Source organism: Pipistrellus kuhlii, unplaced genomic scaffold (assembly GCF_014108245.1).
Source record: "Pipistrellus kuhlii isolate mPipKuh1 unplaced genomic scaffold, mPipKuh1.p scaffold_m20_p_85, whole genome shotgun sequence".
Classification (NCBI taxonomy): domain Eukaryota; kingdom Metazoa; phylum Chordata; class Mammalia; order Chiroptera; family Vespertilionidae; genus Pipistrellus; species Pipistrellus kuhlii.
The window spans coordinates 901526-923191 of NW_023425590.1; the positions used below are offsets into that span (position 1 = coordinate 901526).

General features: G+C 58.3%; 1 protein-coding gene across 2 annotated transcripts; it reads right to left on the reverse strand.

The window, feature by feature from the left end:
- Window positions 1–11169: 11169 nt before the first annotated feature.
- On the reverse strand, window positions 11170–20132 carry LOC118712243 (serpin A11). 2 transcript variants are annotated; one of them, XM_045577208.1, is made up of 4 exons: window positions 19496–20132; window positions 15759–16032; window positions 12792–12970; window positions 11170–12058 (listed from the first exon to the last, which is right to left on the reverse strand). In XM_045577208.1, the coding sequence occupies exons 1-4, from the start codon at window positions 20115–20117 to the stop codon at window positions 11370–11372; spliced, it is 1764 nt and encodes a 587-aa protein (XP_045433164.1). In that variant the 5' UTR covers window positions 20118–20132; the 3' UTR covers window positions 11170–11369. The 2 variants fall into 2 exon arrangements, with proteins under 2 accessions (XP_045433164.1, XP_036281698.1); XM_036425805.2 differs by having other exon boundaries at window positions 11743–12058; window positions 12792–12939.
- Window positions 20133–21666: the final 1534 nt, after the last annotated feature.

Consider the following 21666-nt stretch of genomic DNA (forward strand, 5'->3'; position numbering starts at 1 on the left):
TTCCTGGCGCTCCCTCCACCGGAGCTGCTGGGGGTGGGCAGCTGCGTCCGTGCCCGTTTGGCAGCCTGGGGACAGAGGCCAGAGCGGAGGGCCAGCTCCTTCCCAATCACCAAGCCGGCCTCGGAGCAGAAGCTCCCAGCTTCCTGGGGGGAAGGTGGGCGTGACGGTGGCCACAGCCGCCTTAGGCCCATGTGGGTGGCACGGCACAGGGGAGGGTGAGAGAGTCGGTCAGAGAGAAGAGCCGCTGCTGGAGGGGTTTCCTTCCACTTCCTGGTGTGGTCGCCGGAAGGGGCTCTGCTCAGCCTGCCCTCCAGGCTGAGCTGCACCCCGAGGCCCAGCACCTGGGCAGCCCCCGGCCTGTTGGTTCCTGCCAGCAGCCCATGCAGCCCACATACCTGGGTTTTCCTTGTGGCCGTGGTCTGTTCTGGAGCTTTCACAGGCCCTTTGGAGGCACTGGTGGGGTTGGGGGTGTGGTACAGGGTTGAGGCCAGAGGGTCCCACGTGTCCGTGGTCCCTTTAAGAGCCTAAGGCAGATGCACCACAGTCTCCACACGCCCTGCCCGCCTGGCACATCTCCTCTGGACATTTGGTGAAGGAGTGACGAGTGCATTTTCCTCCCTCCTGTCACTGCCCCGTCCCAGCTCTGGCTCTGTCAGGTGAATGACCTGCACACGGGCCAAACCGGAACCCAGCTCCCCTTCATTGGTTGTGAGGTCTCAGGCAAGCCTCGTGGCTCAGTTTCCCTTCTGTCAGTCCCCACCCTGTGGACTGCTGCGAGGATTAAATGCAGCCGTTCCCGGCCAGCCAGAGCCTGAGCCAGTGCCGTGCGCACAGAGAGCCTTTGTGAGGTGCCCGCCCTGCCCTCCTGTGTCGTTGGAGCTAGGTGAGGGGCTTTCCAGCTGTCCTCCCGGCTCTCCTGTGCAGTCCTCTGTCACCCTCCCTGTGCAGGAGCAGACTGAGCCTCTGTGCCCCCCTGGCTGCAGGGCCCCAGCTCTTCCCCTGAGCTGGCAGGATGAGCAACCCTCCCCAGCCGCCCAGGCTTTTAGGTTTGCTGGCAGCTGAGAGAGGCAGGCTGTGGCTGAGGTGAGCCTGCCCTCCATACCTCATGGCCATTCCTTCTCCTCCATGTGCCTCGGTTTCTCCATCTTCACAATGGGGCTCCAAGCCCAGCTGCCCCTCCATCTCCCGCACTGGATGGCAGTGGGCAATCCCGGCCCCTCAGCCCAGTAGCCGGGGTTAGTAGCAGGGTACGTCCTGCTCTACCTCCAGTTTCCGACACTCTGGTGGCAGCCACACCTTCCTCAGTGGCCCATCCTCCTGCCCCGTGTCTGCTCCTTGGGGCCTGGGTGCTGAGGCCACGGCACCCCGGCCATGTGCACCCGGTGCTCAGCGCCCGTGTCTGCTCCGCTGGGAGGACGGAGGCTCTGGGTGGTTGGTGGGGCAGCAGGCCCGGGAGAGGCAGGAACCTGGGGCAGGACGCTGCCATTCACCAGGGGACATTAGATGGCCCTTCCCGGCCCAGGCAGTCCTGCAGACCACCTCCCGCCTCTGCCATGTCTGGCCTGTGCGACCCAGGTGTGGGCTTGGGAGAGTTCAACCCTTAACTCCACCGCTGTCCTTCTGTGAGATCTTAGCTACTTTATCACTCTGTGCCTCCGTTTCCCCATCTGTGAGATGGAGGAGAGGATGGTCACTTCTGCCAGGACTGCGAAGATACTGACGTGAGATCTGGGCCATCTCACGCACAGATGGACCCTAAGGTGAGGCCAGCCATCAGTGAGCTTTGGACGTGTTTCTGGACTGGGAAACCTTGCCCATGGTCCCAGGGGGTTCTGTGCAGGGGGAATCTTGGGGGGCAGCACTCATTGTCCAGGGACAAAGAGCCCATTCTGCTTCTTGAAGGCACCAGTTCCGCGTTGGCATGGGTTGGTCGGAGCCACGTCGACACCATTTCACCTCTGAGCTTCAGGTCCCTCCTGTGTAAGAGGGGGTCATGGGGCTCTTTCTCGTAAGGCTGTGAGGCTACACGAGATGCTGTGGGCGTTTCCCAGCAGGTCTGCTCCGCTCCGCCAGTGTCGCTGACACGTCTGACAGCTGTTCCGCCGAGCAGGCCAGCCAGAGGCTCCGGGGTTGCTCTCCCAGGAGATGAACTGAGTTCCCACATCAGCTCAGTTCATCTTGGCGACTTGTGAATCTCCCAACTTACAGCACCCACGGGCCCTCCTGCCTCCTCTTTCTCCATCCAGCCCCTTCCTGTGTGTGGTTCTTGCTTTTCTGGGACAGTTTGCCTAACTCACAGCTTCTTGTTTTCCCTCCTCATCCTTACCTGCTGGAGGAAAAGAAGTGAATCTATGAAGCATACGTGGCTATATGTTTAACAGAGGAATAAAGCACTCACCTCTAGCCCTCCCCATGGTTAACATTTAAAGAACCCCAATGTTTTCATTAAGAAAGTAACCGTTGCCGAGCCAGCATAGCTCAGTGGGTGAGCATCGGCCTATGAACCAGGAGGTCCTGGTTTGCTTCCTGGTCAGGGCACAGGCGCGGGTTTTGGGCTTGATCCTCAGTGTGGGGCGTGCAGGAGGCAGCTGATCAGTGATTCTCTCTCATCATTGATGTTTCTATGTCTCTCTCCCTCTTCCTTCCTCTCTGAAATCAATTTTTAAAAAAGTAACCTTTTTTACATTCTAACTTTACGCTTTGACCTTATGGCCGATAGTGGCCGTTACGGACTTCTGACCGTTAGGAGACTCAGCTTGTCCTGTGGAACTATTCCTGGCGCTGATTCCCGGGAGGACGGTCAGGTTGCCACACTGTGGCCATAGGGGCTCCTCTGAGCTCTCTCCCTTTGGCGGTCCTGGCTGGCACTGCCCAAAGCCGCGCCTGCTTCCTAGTGCCACACTCCGTCCCGGGCCCAGCTTCATTTTCTCCGGCCCCGCACTTGGTGTCAGGGACCCTCCAGCGGGCCGTGGGAGGCCCCCAATGCCTTTGGGACTTGTTTTTCAGAAATATGCAAGCTCCGCGTGGGTGGCTCAATCAATGGAAAGCAACAGGCTCTCGGGTGTTGCCCAACCCCGACCTTGGCCGGAATGGGCCAGTCCCCCTGGCGTCATCTTTCCTGTTGACTTGAAGCTGGTCTGTTTGCTCGGGTTTAACGAGTCTCCCGTTGCTTTCATTTTGCAACACCCTCGGCCACCTCCGCGGTGCGGCCGCCACCACCTGCACTCCGTGAGCACGTGCTGTTTGCCAGGGTCTGTGTCCGTGCTGTGCAGTGGAGATGGGGAAACGGAGGCACAGGGCGTCACCATGACGCCTGCTTCTGTATGACCGGCAAGCCCAGAATCGTTTCTACATTTTCAAATGGTTGAGGAAAGACACCCAAAGGAGCACAGTATTTGGTGCCACAGACATGACATGGAATTCAGTTTTCAGGGTCCATGTGTGGGAGGTTTGATGGGCGCACAGCCACGCCCACTCGCTTGTTGTCCGTGACTCTTCTGTGCTACGGTGGCCGAGTGGAGTCATGGTGACAGAAACCCTGTGGCCTGCAAAACTGAAAAATGCCTGCTTGCTGGCCTTTCCAGGACAAATTCTCGCTTCCTGTCTGAGAGAACATCCCATTCACCACCTCTGTTTGTCTCTAGCTCTATGCCTACTGGGCTTTGCTCATCCCCAGTGGACATACCTTTCCCTTCCTCTGCCCACACTGACTCAGGGACCCATCCCACCCAGGACAAAGTCATTGATGAGCCTCCCTGACCTCCGTGGGGTAGGCCTCTCTCCACAGCACGGTGTCCCGTCCCCTTAGAACAAGCACATCACAGCAGCTGACAGCCACCGAGCATGTGGTGCGGCACACGCCATCCCAAGAGACATTACCGCTTTCCCCCTCACAGTGTGCCCGCCAGGTAGATGCCTGTGCTGTCCCCATTTTACGGATGAGGAAACCAAGGCCCATAGAGCTCTTCATGGGTTAGTTTCGCTCCTCCCGGAAGGGCTAATGAACAACAGAGCACTGTGCTTTGTGTGTGTGTGGCTTCTTTTGTTCACATGCTTTTGGAACTCACTGGAGTTGCTGCCTGTGTCAGCACGTGTCCAGTTAGTTTCTCCGCTGAGAGATGCCTGGGCTGCCGTCAGCTGTGGGCATTCTGCTCGCGCTCCCGTGGCCATCCTGTCACGTCCCTGTGTGAGCACGCGCGTTTCTCCGAGTGAAATGGCGAGGTTGGGCAGCGGGCGCTAAGCTGTAGAAGGCGCTGCTCTCCCCTCTCCCTCTGCCTGACGTCCACGCACCCCCAGAACCGGAGCGGGAAGCCCTTCAAGTCTCAGTGCTGAGACCTGGGTGGGGCCACACCCATGTTGTGGGGTGGGGATGGTCGTCTGGACCCCAGGGGGCTCGTGGTGATGGTGTCAGGATCATTTCCCGTCTCAGCCTCACGCTGAGTGACGTTGCTTTTCTGGCGGACAAGAGGAAATTAATTCAGTGAATTGGCCGGGAACAATAAACAAAATTCCTCCAGGAATTTAGGGAGAAACCAGTGATTTCATTTCACTGAAGCAGGCGGGGAAGAAGGGGCTGGTATTTAAGTTTCCACTTTGCACAGTGTTGGCCAAGCAGGACAAACAGCGCTGGTCAACACCGCCTTCTGGGAAGAGGTCTGTGCTGAGCAAACACAGGTGTTTGTGGGCCTCCCCCCGCCCACCGCCCGCCCCCCTCTGGCCCCCATGGGGCTAAACAGGAAGCAGGTGGGAGGGGGTTAAGGGAGACGTGTCCTCCCTCCCGAAGGCTGGAGCCCAGGCTCCTCAGGCAGGGAGGGGCCATTCAGGGGCTTGAAGGCAAGTCTTTACACACACACACACACACACACACACACACACACGTGCGCACGCGCGTGCGCACACACACACATGCAGACATGCACACACAGAAGCTCATAGACATGCTGTCACCCCCACGAGGGACTCTGAGACTCCCTTTCTTGTATGAAAGCTCTGGGAAATGATGATCCAGATGCTGCCTGGGACAGGGTGGACTTTGGCAAGCACATGGATTTGGGGCCGGTGAGAGCAGCCTCAGTCCACAGCGGACATGTTACCTACCCCCCCCCCCCCCGCCCCCGGCTGATCTGCGAGTGGAGAGCAGAGCGCTGAAGGCGGGGTGGTTTTAGGGTAAAAGAGGGATGTGGGTGGAGGGCCGGAGAGTCAGCGGGCGCTCCGTCAGTGCTGATTTACTCTCCCTCTTCTCTCCCGGTGTTTGGTTTAACCTGCACGTAAAGAAACAAAAGAACAAACCGGTCCACAGTACGCTGTCTAGGGCAGGAGCTTATGCATCTAGAAACCAAAGCACAGGACAGGAGGCCCCGGAAGGAGACGGGCCAGTGATTACCCGGGGCTGCACCCCCCAAGCTGAGCTGGGGTGCTGTCACTTCTCTGTGTGTTTTCTGTGTAAATGTTCCCACAGCCAGAGTGGGCGGGCTGTGAGAAAGCGCATCCTTCCTATAAAACACTTTTATTGCTCTCGGAGAGGAGGGGAGAGGAAGAGAGATGCAAACGTCAGTGAGGAGTGAGAACCATGCATCGGCCGCCTCCTGCACATTCCACACTGGGGATGGAGCCTGCAACCCGGGCCTGTGCCCTGACCGGGAATCGAACCGTGACCTCCTGGTTCATGGGGCGATGCTCACCCGCTGAGCCACGCTGGCCTGGCAGGAAGCACCTGTTGGATTCCTTAGCTCCGTTACCAAGCAGGATGCTGGTACACACCTGACACCTTCTTGCCGGGTCTTTCAAAAAGGCAATTCTGCCTGGTCCACCCGACCCTGGCTGCAGTCCTTCATGGCCCCACATCGGGCCCCGGTGAGCGAGGCTCGGCCCTGGGTGCACTGGGACTTCCACTGTGCCGCCCGGCTCGCTGAGGTCAGAAATGCTGCTGCGCCTTCGACCAGCCTCTTCCAGATCAGCAGCCACATCCTGGGGCCTCAGTTCGCCATGCTGGGGTTTCCTCCTCTCCTGAGACGGGGCTCAGTAAGCCTCACTCGCCTGCTGGCTTGGTTTTGATGCGCAGGGAAGCTTCTAGAACTCTGTTTGACCCAGGTGTGCTCATTGTCTCTGGTGGGATGGCTGCTTCATGTTACTTTTTCTGTCACGATCAGAAATGAAAGAAGGTTCACACTGTTTATTTTTTACCTGTTTATTTGTTTTTAACCACATTGGTAACACTGGTAGTTCCTGGAAGGTAGGGCTATAGGAGAGTTTTGCTTCTTACATATAATTAAACATTCCAGTTCAAAAAATAAAGAGAAAGTACATGCCAAGGACCTCCGATAGGGGGCACATGGTCACTGTTCAGATTGTGACCCTTTCTCCTGTGGCCTCCTCTCCCTCGTCCCTCGTCCCTCGTCCGCCCCCCTGGCACCGGGTTAACACTCGGTCTTTGTCCTGCCCCGGAGTGGGACCTCCTTTGTGGCAGGAACACCCACCCCTCCTGCTCTCACTCCTCACGGCCCCGACCAGGCTCCTCCTCCAGGGCCGGGGGACAGGTATGTCCTCCTCCAGGGACGGGGGACGGGTATGTCCTCCTTCAGGGCTGGGGGACGGGGGACGGGTATGTCCTCCTCCAGGGACGGGGGACGGGTATGTCCTCCTTCAGGGACGGGGGACGGGTATGTCCTCCTTCAGGGCCGGGGGACGGGGGACGGGTATGTCCTCCTCCAGGGACGGGGGACGGGTATGTCCTCCTCCAGGGACGGGGGACGGGTATGTCCTCCTCCAGGGACGGGGGACGGGTATGTCCTCCTCCAGGGACGGGGGACGGGTATGTCCTCCTCCAGGGACGGGGGACGGGTATGTCCTCCTCCAGGGACGGGGGACGGGTATGTCCTCCTCCAGGGACGGGGGACGGGTATGTCCTCCTTCAGGGCCGGGGGATGGGGGACCGGTATGTCCTCCTCCAGGGACGGGGGACGGGTATGTCCTCCTTCAGGGGCGGGGGACAGGTATGTCCTCCTTCAGGGCTGGGGGACGGGGGACGGGTATGTCCCGGAAGAAGGTGGCTGAGTGGAGGCCGGCCACCGCCTGGGAGAAATCCCCCAGCCCGGGGAGTCTACACCGGGGCCGCCGAGCAGTCACAGGCTGAATGAATCGCGCCAAACACACCCTGCTTTTATTGCCGCCGTGAGCCCAGGAACAAGGCCTTGAGCGGGGAGGCATACGTGAGGTTTAAAAAGAAGGACAGCCGTTTGGGGAACACTGACGCGGGCACAAGCCGTGTTCCGTGGAGACAGACAACGGGCGTTTGTGAGGAGAGCCGGGCCGTGACATCGGTGGAAGGAAGGTTCCTGTGGTGCCGATCACGTAACAAGGATGCCGATTCTAACAGTGTTTTCGTTCGCAGCTCAGTGTCATCGGCCCATAATGGCTACTTTGTTGTCATCGCTGCAAACAGTTCTTAGGAAAACAGGCTGCTAGGCCCGGCCCAAGGTCTGGGTTTCCGTTCTCGCCTCCACGGGTGTGGGCACAGGTGTGGGCACAGGTGTGGGCACGGGTGTGGGCACGGGTGTGGGCACAGGTGTGGGCACAGGTGTGGGCACAGGTGAGCAGGCAGTTCCTCTGGCGCGGCCGCTGGTGCAGGTGGCGGTGGCGGGCTGGCCACGCTCCGAAAGACTCACAGGAACGCTCTCAGCATGAGCCTCGCGCGTCCACGAGGGACGGGTCCCCACACATGCCGGCCCCGGCAGAACCTGCACCTGCGCTGGGGCGCAGCGCAGCATCTGGATTTTCTGACGTCGTTTTCCATTCAGTTGCAATTTTCATCCTACTTGATATTTGTTTTCATATCGAAAATAGCTGGAGTGGAAATACCCTCAACCCCCGAGAAGGGGACACAGGTGCTTTTGAACCTCCTCTGCCACAAGGGGAGCAGCAACTTCCAGGCCATGTCCCTCACGCAAGGCAGCAAGGATTTACTTGTATTTAAATAACACTTACAGCCTGGCCGGCGTGGCTCAGTGGTTGAGCCATGACCTATGAACCAGCAGGTCGTGGTTTGATTCCCGTTTGAGCGCTCACTCTCCAGTGTGGGGCGTGCAAGAAGCAGTTGATCAACGATTCTCTCTCATCCTTGAAGTTTCTATCTCTCTCCCTCTCCCTCCCTCTCCCTCCCTCTCTGAAATCAGTAGAAATCTATACTAATAAAAGGCCTGTGGGTGAAGAAAAAAAGCTGGCCCTGGCTGGTTTGACTCAGTGGATAGAGCATTGGCCTGCAGACTTAACAGTCCCGGGTTTGATTGTAGCCAGGAGCATACTCTTGTGGTTGCAGGCTTCATCCCCAGTAGGGGGCATGCAGGAGGCAGCTGATCAATGATTCTTTCTCATCATTGATGTTTCTATCTTCCTGACCTTTCCTATTTGAAATCAATAAAAATATCTTAAAAAGACAAAAGGAAGAAGGGTTGAGTGGGAGTTGAACTCCTTATGGGAAAACCCAGTTTCAGCCTTAGACCAGCAGAACCAAAGGACTACTAATATGGGAGCATTATTTTAGAAACTCTCTTTCAGAATTCTGTCAGCCAAAATAGCACTCTGACATGTTTCTTTATGTTTCCAACACTAAATGTAAGGCCTGGTATCCTATGTGATAAAAGGGTAATATGCAAATAGAACTTAACATAGGGATGACCAGTCACTATGATGCGCACTGACCACCAGGGGGCAGACATTCAACTTAGGAGCTGCCCCCTGGTGGTCAGTGCGATCCCACGGGAGAGGCTGGGCTCAGCCATGAGCTGGGCTGATGGCTGTGAGCCCACTGGCGGTGACGGGAGCCTCTCCTAGCTCCTTGGCAGCACTGAAGATGTCCTACTGCGGGGAGCGGGCCTACGCTGTCAGCCGGATATCCCCCGAGGGTTCCCAGGCTGCCAGAGGGATGTCTGACTGCCAGCTTAGGCCTGAGCCCTTGGAGAACAGGCCTAAGCTGGCAGGTGGACATCCCCCAAGGGGTCCTGGACTCGAGAGGGTGCAGGCAGGGATCCCCCAGAATGCATGAATTTTCATGTAGTAGGCCTTTAGTCTATATAATAAAAGCCTAAGTGACCGTAGAGGCAGAATGACCGGTCACTATGACGCACACTGACCACCAGGGGGAAGATGCTCCATGCAGGAGCTGCCCCCTGGTGGTCAGTGCGCTCCCACAGGAGAAGTGCTGCTCAGCCAGAAGCTGGGCTCACAGCTGGCGAGCACAGTGGTGGTGGCAGGCGCCTCTCCTGCCTCCATGGCAACGCTAAGGAGCAGCGAGCAGGTGGGTGGTGAGGAGCAAGGGGTCCTGGGATCCCTGAGGGCTCCCGGACGGTGAGAGGCACAGGCCGGGCTGAGGGAACCCCTCTGTCCCCGCAGTGCATGAATTTTATGCACCGGGCCTCTAGTATAGGAATAGAGCAGTATATTCAAATAAAACTAATTTATATGCAGTATCATACTCTGTACATTTCAGGAATTAATTTTATCTTGAGCGGTTTCAGTGAGTGAGCCACTTTCTCTTTTCTCCTGGGTCTGTTCAGTATCGATGTAGGGCCTCTCCTCCAAGATGACTCTCCCACGCGGCTCTGTGGCAATGGCCTTGGTTCCTGGGAGCATTTTCCCCGCTCAGGGGGCCTGCTACGCTTTCTCAGTGGGGGAAGCTAGAGGGGAGGGGCATTGCAGGATGAGGCTGGCTTCTGGCTGCTGCTCAGGCCGATGGTGGCCGGTGTGCGGGGGAAGTAGCGGGAGGATTGCGGTGAGGGTGTGAGGACATCCAGGACGTGCTGGAAATGTGCAGTCCCTCAGCTCTCCAGCCCGGCGCCGTGACCGCCATAACCTAGTGCCCTCCACACCGTTTGTGAGCTGTAGGCTCCCGTCCACACTGGAGCCCCCACTCCTCTGCCCCTTTCCACTTTGGACTTCTGTGTGCCATGGCCCTGCCGACACTGTGGTCCTGCCGACACTGACACCAGAGCCCTCGCTCCCTCTGTACGTCCGGCTGTGGCCTGTGTGTGCCTCGGCCAGCTGCTCCCATTGGCCCGGCTGCGGACCAGCTCTGGCCCCGGAGAACCAGTGCTGACACCATGGGCCCATGCGAACTGAGCTCCTCTGGGGGGCGGGGAGCCTCCTTGGATGTCCTGCCAGCCCTCCTCTGTTTGCTCTAACCCCGTGGTCGGCAAACTGCGGCTCGCCAGCCACATGCGGCTCTTTGGCTCCTTAAGTGTGGCTCTTCCACAAAATACCACGGCCTGGGAGAGTCTATTTTGAAGAAGTGGCATTAAAAGAAGTTTAAGTTTTAAAAATTTGGCTCTCCAAAGGAATTTCAATCGTCGTGCTGTTGATATGTGGCTCTGTGGACTAATGAGTTTGCAGACCACTGCTCTAACCAGACTCACTGTCCCTCTACCCCGACGCCAGACCAGCCTGCTCTCCAGCTCGATGGAATTTTCTTCCGACCCCTTGTAAGTGCTGGCCATCCCACCCTTCCCTGGGTTACTGGGCTTAGCAAATGGGAATATAGCACACCCTGTTCACCGGAACTACATGGACAGACATTCTTAGTGCAGTGTGTCCTAACATCGCGTGGGGCTGTATTTACATAAAAGGTTGCTTGTTGAAAGTCAGGGTTAGCTCAGCCCAGCCTCCAGGGAGGAGAGGGGAGCACCAGCCACCCTCTAACCAGCAGGGGCAGCACCAGCCTTTCAGGCAGCGGGTGTGAGTTTTCCTCTCTGTGCTTCTCTCTGTGTAAATGGTGGATGATCAGACACAGGTGTAAGTTACCCTTTATCCCTCTTCATCAGAGGATCCCCATTACTTTGACAAACACCCCCACCCCCCGCAAACACAGAGTTGATCGAGGCATCTCCACAGACTCCTGTGATTCAGCATTGCCTCATTCACCTCACTCTGTTTGGTGTAAGCAGACGGGCTTCTCCGCCCAGGCTGTCCTGACTTATTTAAATGCTCAGTGGCCTGAACACTTTGTAGGGATTGCAATCAGGTGGCCCACAAACTAAATTTGACACTTGGCCTTGGAAACTTGACCCACTAGTGCAGACCACATATGAGCCAACCAGCAAGCTCTCGTGCCTGTGCTTTCTGCGCCAGGAGAAGCTCTGCGCCTCACTCGCCTTCTAACCGCCCATCTTCCTGTGCTTACAGCTGAGGTGCCATCCTCTGTCTCCCCCAGTTCCAGGCAGATGCCTCTTTAAGACTCAGGGACACTCTTGCGGGTGAGGGACTTCTGACCTCTGCAGGATGCTTCGCGGTGACCAGATACTGCCCCAGTCCTTCCCACTAACCACGGGTCTCCCAGGCCCCGCCTTGCAGTACGTGTTAACCCTCCACTTCCTTTGACCTTAGGTTGCCCTTGGACATGTGACTGCTGTGTTGGACTGGCCCATTCGTGCACTGGCCCATCCTCCCACCCTCCTCTGCATGGAGCATGGTACCAGGTGCTGCCCTGGCACCCCCCTCCTCCCCAGGGACCTGCCCTGGCGCCGGGCAGTGACGTTTCCGGACGCCCTCGCTTTGCGTTCGAGCTGGTGATGGCCGCTGTGAAGGGAGCCTCGGACTTCTCCCAGTGTCCTTTGCGCCTTTACCTGGGACACTTGGTGGTGGCGGCGTGGACATCTTATAGGGCGTACATGGAGCTCGTCTGTCAACTTTGTGACCACAGGTGAAGGGGACGCCGATTCAAGGGGATTGTGGGGCGAATGAAGGGCAACGGGGAGGCGCCCTCCTTGTGCTCTCAGCACCCAGGCACCTTTATTGGAGTCTCTGCACGGTCCGCCCTCGGCCTGCAGGTTTGCAGGGGCTACGGGACCTGCCTGCCTCCCCTGCGTCAGCCCGCAGCCGGGTTGGCGACCTTGCCCAGGAGGAGTAAGCTCTGGGTGGCCACCTCCCACACCAGCACCAGGAAAGGCCTGTTGAAACGGGCATCGGGGGCCCACGTCACGTTCAGAGGCCGGGGCTGGGAGAGGAGGCCGGAGGCAGCCCCGGCCTTGGTTCCCCGCTCGCTCATGTCCATGGCTGCCTTGTGCGACACCTGGAAGGGAGGGCAGGGACAGCTGGGTCACGCCACGGCACAGTCTGTGGGACTCATCGCTAGTGTGTCTCTCTCCTCTCCTGACGGGCCCGGGAGACACCAGGAGGGCAGGCAGAGCCCCCTGCCCAGGTCTCCCAGGCCCCCAGCAACTCCAGCTCCTGTTCTTTTCCTCCTCTCCCCATCTTTGCCTGCATGTCTGAAGGTGCATGTGCTCCGTGGTGGGGAGACCAGCGAGCCTGAGCCAGGCTGCAGAAACCCAAAGGCGCCCTCCGGAACGTTCCCAGCCCCTGGGAGCCACCACCAGCTGCACTTCCTCTCGCTAAGCCTCAGTTTTCTCATCTCTAAAATGGCCTGCTCAGCCTCAGTCAGCGGTTCCCATGCGCTCCGTGGAGCCTGCTGTGTGTGCTGCTGGCCCCCTGCTCTCCTGGCTCTGAGGAAGGCAGGCGGAGTCGCTGCCTGCCCAGGAGGGAGAGGGGGGCAGAGCAGAGTTGTCCCACACCAGCACGTAGGCTCCTGGGCGCCCTGAATGTGTGCCTTCTCTATTCCGGACTGTCTCCATGCTCTGGGGGCTGGAGAGAGAGCTGGGAAGGGCGCTGCCAGGAGAGGGAGCCTCACAGGTGGTGGCGTGAGAGAACCGGAATGGGAAAGAGAAAGGAGAACTTGATCTTCAAAGCTACACTTCCTGTCCAGGGGGAGAAGGCCCCTCCCACGTGCCCGCCCATCACCTCCATACCCGGAAGATGGTTCCGTTCAGCCGCCCTGGGGCTCCTAGCAGGTCCTCTCCTAAGTTGAAAACGTTGCTGAGCCCGATGTGGGGAAGAATCTCCTCCAGGTTGTAGGCTCCAGAAATGGCGAACCGTGGCAAGTGCAGGTCCAGCAGGCTGCGGAGAGAACCAGACGGGAGGGCCCGCCCTGGCCATGGGCGGCCTGCCGCTGGCAGGAAGGAGTGCTTCCTGAGGGGAACCAGTCTTCCTGGGACACTGCCTGCTGTGCCAGAACATTCCACAGCCCACGGCCACGGCCCTGCTCCTCGGACAGTGCAGAGCTCTGTGCCTCTTCCCAGAGCCGCCAGGCCTCTCCGTCTGACCGCCCTGTCCTCCTCTTCGGCATGGCGAGGGGGCTCTGCAGACGCCCGGCACTGGGCCAGCGTGTTTACACAGCGAACTGCTCGGACCCACATACTACCCTGTGAAGGCGACTGTGGTTAACATTCTACTTCCACGTCTGCTCATCAGCAGGCTCTGCTGGCCTCCCCTCTGAACGCCTTCCTAGACCCATCTACTGGCAACCCCTGGACAAGCCCTCCGCCCGCTGTGAGCTTCCGGGGCTGATGAGGGGCTGTGACCCCAGTGTGGGCGCCCATCATAGCGTGGCTCTCCTCTCCTGACGTGCCATGACCAGCATTCCTGGGTTCACTCTGTGGGTTCTTTGAACACAGAGCAAAGCTGTCCTTGCTTTTGGGGGTTACTCTCCTCAGTTACTCTACAGTTTCTGGGGGATCTGCAAGCTGGGCTGGTGAAGAGCCAGCGCAGACACTCCGGCCTCTAATGAATCCAGCGTGGAGACCCAGCTCAGGTTAGGGGGTCCTCACACGCTAACTCCTGGGCAGTATGGGGCCCAGACACCCATGTGAAGTGGGGGCACTCGGAAGTTGGGGTTAAACTGTGAAAAGGGGGAAACGGAGGTGGAGAGCGGGGCAGGCCCCACCCTTGAGGGGGGTTTGGGTAGAGTCGCCTCCGTGCCTAGAAGATGGTTCCGTTCAGCCGCCCAGGGGCTCCCAGCAGGTCGCTCCTAAGGTGAGCCCGCTGTGGGAAGTATCTCTCCCAGTTACAGGCTCCAGAAATGGCGAACTGTGGCAAGTGCGGGTCCAGCAGGCTGCCGACACACCCAGTGTCCACCCGATGTGAGCGGAGAAGGTCACCAGGAAGTGTGACTTCCCCAGGCGAGCGAACTGCCTCCCAGCCGAGTGGACGGAGGGAGCAGGCCAGGGGCAGGGGGAGGGGAGGACGGGGAGGCCTGAAGCTTTCATGCTGAAAGCCCATTAAAATGCTCCTCTAAAATCATAACTCTGGCTGGAGACACCTCTGAGATTTAGGAAAATCACTTGGGTTGGTTTTGCGGTTTGAAGGGCCAAGCTAAGAGGTCACAACAGACCCATCCCAAAGGAAAACCTATTGGTCTAGAAGATCCTATGAGATGGGGTGGGGCGGGCTCACCCCAAGGGAGCTGAGCTGATGGGCTGGACTCAGAACTGACCGGTGCTATGTATTCACAGAAACATCCTTAGCCCCTGGCCTCTGTCCTTGACCCGCACCTCTTCCATCTGGTGCTTGAATCTCTGCCCAAACACAACCCCTTTCCTCTCCCGGAACCTCGGGGTGGTGGGTGCTGAGCGAAGGCTGGTGGAGGCTAGCGATGGGTCGGGAGGTTTGTTTGTCCCCGACTCTGGTGGATTCTGTGACTGCTCTGGCCGACGGGACAGGCAGCGATCCCTCCAGCCAAGGCTCTGGCTCCGGGCCTCCTTGGAGCCCGAGCTGCCATGTGACAGCATCAGTGACGCTGAGCTGCTTGTGCAGATGCTGGACGGACACAGAGAGAAGGCCCAGCAGCTGCATGGAGATGCTGCGTGGAGACAGAGAGATGCCTGCCCAGCCCTCAGCTGGGACACCTCCACGCCCAGGCACCAGAGGAGAGCTCATGCCCAGTCCTAGCCATCCTCAGCCAGAACTGCCCAGCTAGGCTGCCAACACAGAAGAGAGAGACAGGCTGATGTTGTTTTCCAGGCCACTCCATTCTGGGTGGTTTGTTAGCAGCAGAGGTCATTAGAACCCAAGGCCAGCCTTCATCCGGGGTGCCTCATAAGGGGCGATACACCCCAAGAAGGAGTTGGTGCTAGAAGGGGTCTAGCCAAACTGGAAAAGACTGAAACTGATAACCGCAAACCGGCAATCAAGTGAGACGGGAGGGGGTCAGACTGCGACCCCATTAAACTGGGATCTAGTTTACAGTGCTCCTCTTGGTGCTTCATTTCTTTAAGAAAGGTCTTAATCAACAAAGAGAGGCACTTTTAAGAAATTGACACTGTCCTGTGGGAGTCATAATTCTTCTTAGTCGTTGTCCTTGCCCTGGTTTTGCGCCACAGCGGACAACCTTCTGACAAAGCGTGGTTTGGACCAAGGAGAAGCGAGGGAGGGAGGTGGGGCAGCACGAGGCCCGGAGGCCCAGAAGGACGCAGCCCTCCCTCCCCTGGAGCTCTTCTCCGCTCCAGCCGCTCCTCAGCGCTCTGTGCACATCCGCTCAGTTAACCCTCCGACAGCCCGTGCCCTGTGCCAGGGCCTCGGTGTACAGCACATGTGTCAAACACAAGGCCCGCGGGCCAAATCCGTCCCGCCAGGCCTTGCAATGTGGCCCGCACCGCGCTGTCATCACTGCACTCCGCTGCGTTTCCATCACAATGACAGTTTATGACTGTTCAGTAAACCATTCGGCCCGCGATTTAGGCTGGATTTTAGATTTTGGCCCCTTCTCTGATTGAGTTCGACACCCCTAGTGTACAGGGAGGAGATCCGAGGCCCAGAAGGTCAGAAAGTGGCCCAAGACCCCCGCTGGCCAGCCTAGCCTAGGGCTGGCCTCTTGCACCCGGAGCTAAGAACTGCTCGGCCCTGCCCCAGGGCGGGCAGAGTCCTGACCTCTCCCTTACCTGGGCAGGAGCAGCTGGCTCCATGTCCGCAGCGTCTCGGGCTGCAGAGCGGCCTCCACCTGCTGCATGCGGCCCGGGTCCGGGAGGACGAGCAGGGCCAGCGCATTGCCACTGTGCTCCACCTGCAGCACCGTGCAGGCCCGCTCCGGGTCGTACAGGAACCTGTGCATTTCCTTCTGCTGCATCATGGGCACGCGGAGCGGCGGCCTCTCGTTCGCCGAGAAGCTCTCCTGCTTCTGGGGCTGGTAGCGATGGAAAGGATGCTTCCACTTGGCTTAGGACACAGAACCCGCAGGTCCGTGAGGACACGGAACCCGCAGGTGCGTGAGGACACGGAACCCTTAGAACCAGGAGGACACAAAACCCATAGGATGGTGAGGACACGGAACCCGCAGGTCCGTGAGGACGTGGAACCCGCAGGTCCGTGAGGACACAAAACCCATAGGATGGTGAGGACACGGAACCCACAGGTCCGTGAGGACACGGAACCCGCAGGTGCGTGAGGACACGGAACCCGCAGGTGCGTGAGGACACGGAACCCGCAGGTGCGTGAGGACACGGAACCCTTAGAACCAGGAGGACACAAAACCCATAGGATGGTGAGGACACGGAACCCGCAGGTCCGTGAGGACACGGAACCCGCAGGTGCGTGAGGACACGGAACCCGCAGGTGCGTGAGGACACGGAACCCTTAGAACCAGGAGGACACAAAACCCATAGGATGGTGAGGACACGGAACCCGCAGGTCCGTGAGGACACGGAACCCGCAGGTGCGTGAGGACACGGAACCCGCAGGTGCGTGAGGACACGGAACCCTTAGAACCAGGAGGACACAAAACCCATAGGATGGTGAGGACACGGAACCCGCAGGTCCGTGAGGACACACTCCAAGGCAGCACCGGGCAGACAGATGCTAAGCCACTGCCTGGTGCCTTCCTCCGGGGAACAATCTAAGGCACAGTCACAGGCTCAGGAGACAGGATGCAGGTCCGGCTCAGTCCCCAGGACTCATCCATGGCCTGAACTCCTAATGGCCAGTGATTTCCTTTCCTTCAGAACAACGTAGCTTTCAGGAGGCAGAAAGTCCTATTTCAATCTACCTCCTAAGCACCTTCCCTGTGCAGTGCATTCTCTCTGTACCTCCCCCAGCATTCGCAGTAAGCGAGGATTATCGTCTCGGGGTCAGAGAGGAGGACCGAGCCTTGGGAATGTGGGCAAACTCCCTCCATGTACAGACCCACTCAGTGCCGGAGCCGAAATCAAGGCTGCCTCTGGCCCCACAGCTCATGTTTGCAAGCAGAGCCCCCGTCCAGCTGCCTGCAGACAACAATCTTCAACAAAGAAGACGGGGGTCACCCCCTCCCTCCCAACTCCCTAATATTCAGACTGGAACAAGGGAAGAATTCCGTTAATAACTGAAATGCATAATGCAGAAGCCCCATCAGGCACAGTTAGGCATGCAGAATCCGGTGCTCGTGGTCCCATCCAGCTGTGGTATCATCTCTCTCGCTACAGTCTCCACTCACAGCCTGTCCTGACTTGGCCTCTTGAAAGCCCTGGCCTTGGCGAAGGGGGAGGGGCTGGCTTGTCCAGTCCCCGCTGTCCACTCCCAACCAATGACCAAGTGTCGCCGGTCCTCTCCCCGCAGCCGCAGCCGTATCCAAGGCCACCCTCTTTCTCACTCGGTTCCACTTTAAGAGCGCCCTGCCTTGTCTCTCCAGCCTCACTTTCCCCCATTTTCCACGTTGCAGCCACACTGGTCTTCCTCCCAGCAGATGTGGGCTTGCCCCGCCCTCTCCCAGCTGTGCGGGAACCCTGGGTCCCAGAGACAGACCAGGACTCGGCACAGCTCCGGCTCATCTTCTCCCGCAGCTCTCGCACTGCCCAGCCATGCCCCACACCCTCTGTGTCAGTCCGGCCGGTGTGCTTCACTCCTGAGAGCGCGTGGTGTCTCTCTAGCTCAGGCGTCTGCCTATGCTGCTGTCTCTTCTGAAAGCCCTTCTCTCCGCCCCTCCTGCAGCTTCTGATGTTTCCCCCCGTTCCCAGAGGCTCACTCCTCACGTCCACCTTAGATTCCTCCTCTCCCAGAGCCTCCGCCACTGCCCATGTCTGGGCGAGGGTCCCTGCAAGCCAGGCGCCACACCTCCTCCTGCAGAGTGCGTTTCCCCCTGAGCTGTGACGGCCTTTTCCTCATCCACAACCACGTGCAGCCCTGCCTGCAGGGAACTGTCTCTTCTCATAACCCGCCCGAGTCCGCCCCCCCAGCCCTCCTCATGGGAAACACATCACACAAGTCCCCCCTGAGGGGTGTTCTGCCCACCCCCTGCCATGCTCCTCCCGTCGGCATGGCCATGAGAAGCAAGGGAAGGCTGAGAAGCCGTCCCCGCCACGAGGAGCCTCCATCGGCATGACTGAGTGTAAGCAGGTCATGGGTGGGGCCTCGGAACAGGAAAAAACATGAGGGAAAAACACAAAAGGCTGAAAGGTATAAAGATATATGTACGAATGCAGGAAATAACTGAACTAAAAAAAAAAAATCCTAAAAGTGTGACATGTTCAATGCAACAGTCAAAATTGTCCATATAAATCACGACATGGTAATGACACTAAAACATAAGTGTGAGATAATGTACACTGGACAAGAGCGTCTGGGTGAAATCGTTACACACACAGTGTGTCACAGAAGATGTACACACCCTAATGAGCTCAGGGAGCGCACGGAGGTGAGGAGGACACACCCGCCCGAGGCCAGTGCCAGCCTTCGGGAGGGACAGAGGGAAGAAAAGGGGATTAGGAAAGCATTAATAAGAGATTGAACTTTATCATATTTTTAAAAAGTCTGAGTCAAATGGTAAAATGCTAATGTGCTCATTCTTGGTGGGAGGAATGAATGATGGTTTTATATTATTTTTTGTATATTTTTGTAGTTTGAAGTAAATAATAATAATATAAATAATAAAATATTTGCCCAGCCACTGTTGTTCAGTGGTTGAGCGTTGACCTATGAACCAAGAGGTCACAGTTCAATTCCCAGTTAGGGCATGTGCCGGGGTTGTGGGCTCAATCCCAGTAGGGGGTATGCAGGAGGCAGCTGAGCGATGACTCTCATCATTGATGTTTCTATTTCCCTCTCCCTCTTCATTCTTCTCTGAAATAAAAAATATATATATAAATAAATAAAATATTTTTCTAAAATTAAACGATTAATAGAAAAGCGAGACTAAGTGTAACAAAAAGAATCAGAATAAAAATAGAATAGGAAAAAAAACATGGCAAGAGAAACCAAATATTTGCAAATGAAGAAGTAGTGATATAAGAACATTATTAAAATACTAGAGGCCCAGTGCATGAAATTTGTGCACTCGGGGGTGGAGGTCCCTCAGCCCAGCCTGTGCCCTCTCGCAGTCCAGGAGCCCCTGCTGGGAGTGGGCCTAAGCCGGCAGTCGGAAATCCTTAGCATTGCCACCCCCGTGCTCCTCAGCCGTGAGCCCAGCTCCTGGCTGAGCCGCACTCCCCCTGTGGGAGTGCACTGACCACCAGGGGGCAGCTCCTGCTTTGAGCGTCTGTCCCCTGGTGGTCAGTGCGGGTCATAACGACCAGCCATTTAGTCAATTTGCATATTAGCCTTTCATTATATGGGATGCAGGGGTCGCCGCCCTAAAAACAGCTGTGACTTTAGGATGGTGGCTTGGAGGGCGGGGCCGAGGCGGAGGACCGGTTGCCAGGCTGGCACTCACCTTTGAAGAAGATGTAGTTCAGGAGCACCATGGGCGTGTCCTCGCTGAGGTCCTGCAGGCAGCCCACCACCTGCCCGTACGTCTGCTTCCGCACGTAGTGGTCCATGTGCCTCCGGGCCGCCGCAGAGTCTGTGAGGTTCACCGAGAAGGCGGAGGCCCCGTACAGCTCCCTGACGGCGTCCAGAAAGCGCTGCCGCGGCTTCAGCTGCCTGTCCAGGAACAGGGCGTGGCCCACTTTCAGCTCCAGTTTGGGGCTGGGCAGGTCCAGCGCGTGGATGAGGCTCTGGAAGCCGCGGTGGACGCTGGCCGGCGGGGTCTCCGTGAGGTTGAAGCCCAGGCCCTGCAGGATCTGGGCCGAGGTGTCCGCTCGGGCCCCGAGGGAGAGCAGGGCCAGGGCGCTGGCCACGCTCACCGGGGAGAAGAGGATGTTGCCCGGGCTCTCCGCGGCCAGCTGCTTGTACACGCGCAGGGCGAAGCTGGTGATGGTGGGTGTGACTCGGTGGTAGGCGGGCGCTGGCTCCGGGAGCCCACCCCCGGGGGCTGGAGGCAGCCCCGGACTCTTGTCTCCATGGACGGAGGCCAGGATCCCTGCTCCCAGCAGCCACAGCCAGGCCGGCTCCATCCTCTGGAAACAAGGGGTTCAACACGGCACTCTCTAAATGACGTCACCGCTCCCCACTGCTCCCCCCGCAAACCTCCCATCCAGACTGTCCCACAGGGTCTGGGGGGCCCTGCGGAGGGGGAGGGAGGGCGAGCAGCCGGGCTCAGGACACTCCCCCAAGCCTCAGTCAGATGGGGGCCCTTTATCTGCTCTGCACATTGATACGTTACAGGATGCTGCTGAGAACAGGATTCTGGGTTATAAAAGCAACTTCCATGGCTCCCTCCCTCCCTCCCTCCGTCCCTCCCCTTTCTCCCTTCTTTCCACTCATTCCTCCACTCCATCGAGCTTTAACGAGATGAGGATGATGCTCAGAACTCGTGAGGGGACATTTAGGACGTGGTGGCAGTGAGTATTGCTGGCCCTGACCCAGTCAGACCGCGTCCTGACAACAAGGGGAACAGAGCTGGCCACATTTGGAGGACGCTGGGGGAGGGAGGCAGAGGTGGACAGCCCGGGAAGCCAGGCGTCTCAGCAGCAGCCAGAGGCTCAGAGAGGCCCGCTCGGCGTCCCCAGCTCCAGAAGGACCAGCCCTGCCCACACCTTGACCTTGGCATTCTGGCTCCAGAACCAGGGGACAGTGCATTCCTGTGGTTGAGGCCGTCTGGCCTGTGGTCCTGGGCTGTGACGCAGAGGCCTCTGTCCAGCGCCTCTCCCGCTGCAGCTCCACGCTGAGGGCCAGCGGAGGCAGAGCAGCGCCCTGCTCCAGCCCCGCGCGGCTCAGCTTGAGGGAAGCTGCCCCATCTAGTGCCCCTCCCCTCTGGGGTCTCCACACCCCGTCTCACAGCACAGCGGCCGCCAGCCTCCGCGCCCACAAAGAGGAGAGCACCGCCCTGTCCATCCTGGCCGGCCTGTCCATCTGTCCTGATTGGGGGGTGTCCTCACCAGCACCCGCGTGCCATTTGCCCAGACCAGTGGCCTCTGGGTAGACTGCCAGCGCACGGTGTGTGGGAGACCGTATTTCTGCAGGTGCTTACAGAGCCCTCAGTGCCCCCCGAACCCCAGGCCAGCGTCAGGAAATGAAGGCAGCCGCCCGGTCAGTGATGTTGAAACGCTGTGCTGGTCAGAGGCTGCCTGGCTCCAAGGCCATGGCCTGTCTGCAGCTCAGCCGCTGCGGCTGATTAATCACACTCTCTGCTAACCACCCCCTAACCACCCACTAACCACCCTCTCTGCTAACCACCCCCTAACCACCCTCTCTGCTAACCACCTTCTCTGCTAAATACCCCCTAACCATCCTTTCTGCTAACCACCCACTAACCACCCTCTCTGCTAACCACCCTCTCTGCTAACCACCCTCTCTGCTAACCACCCACTAACCACCCTCTCTGCTAACCACCCTCTCTGCTAACCACCCACTAACCACCCTCTCTGCTAAATACCCCCTAACCACCCTCTCTGCTAACCACCCACTAACCACCCTCTCTGCTAACCACCCTCTCTGCTAAATACCCCCTAACCATCCTTTCTGCTAACCACCCACTAACCACCCTCTCTGCTCACCATGCAC

Coding starts and splice junctions, on each gene's coding strand:
- LOC118712243 (XM_045577208.1), bottom strand. CDS start 20,117: ATGGAGCCGGCCTGGCTGTGGCTGCTGGGAGCAGGGATCCTGGCCTCC. Junction 12,971..15,758: donor AGCCAGCTGCTCCTGCCCAG/GTAAGGGAGAGG, acceptor GCCCATGGCCAG/GGCGGGCCCTCCCGTCTGGT. Junction 12,059..12,791: donor TGAACGGAACCATCTTCCGG/GTATGGAGGTGA, acceptor CCTCCCTTCCAG/GTGTCGCACAAGGCAGCCAT.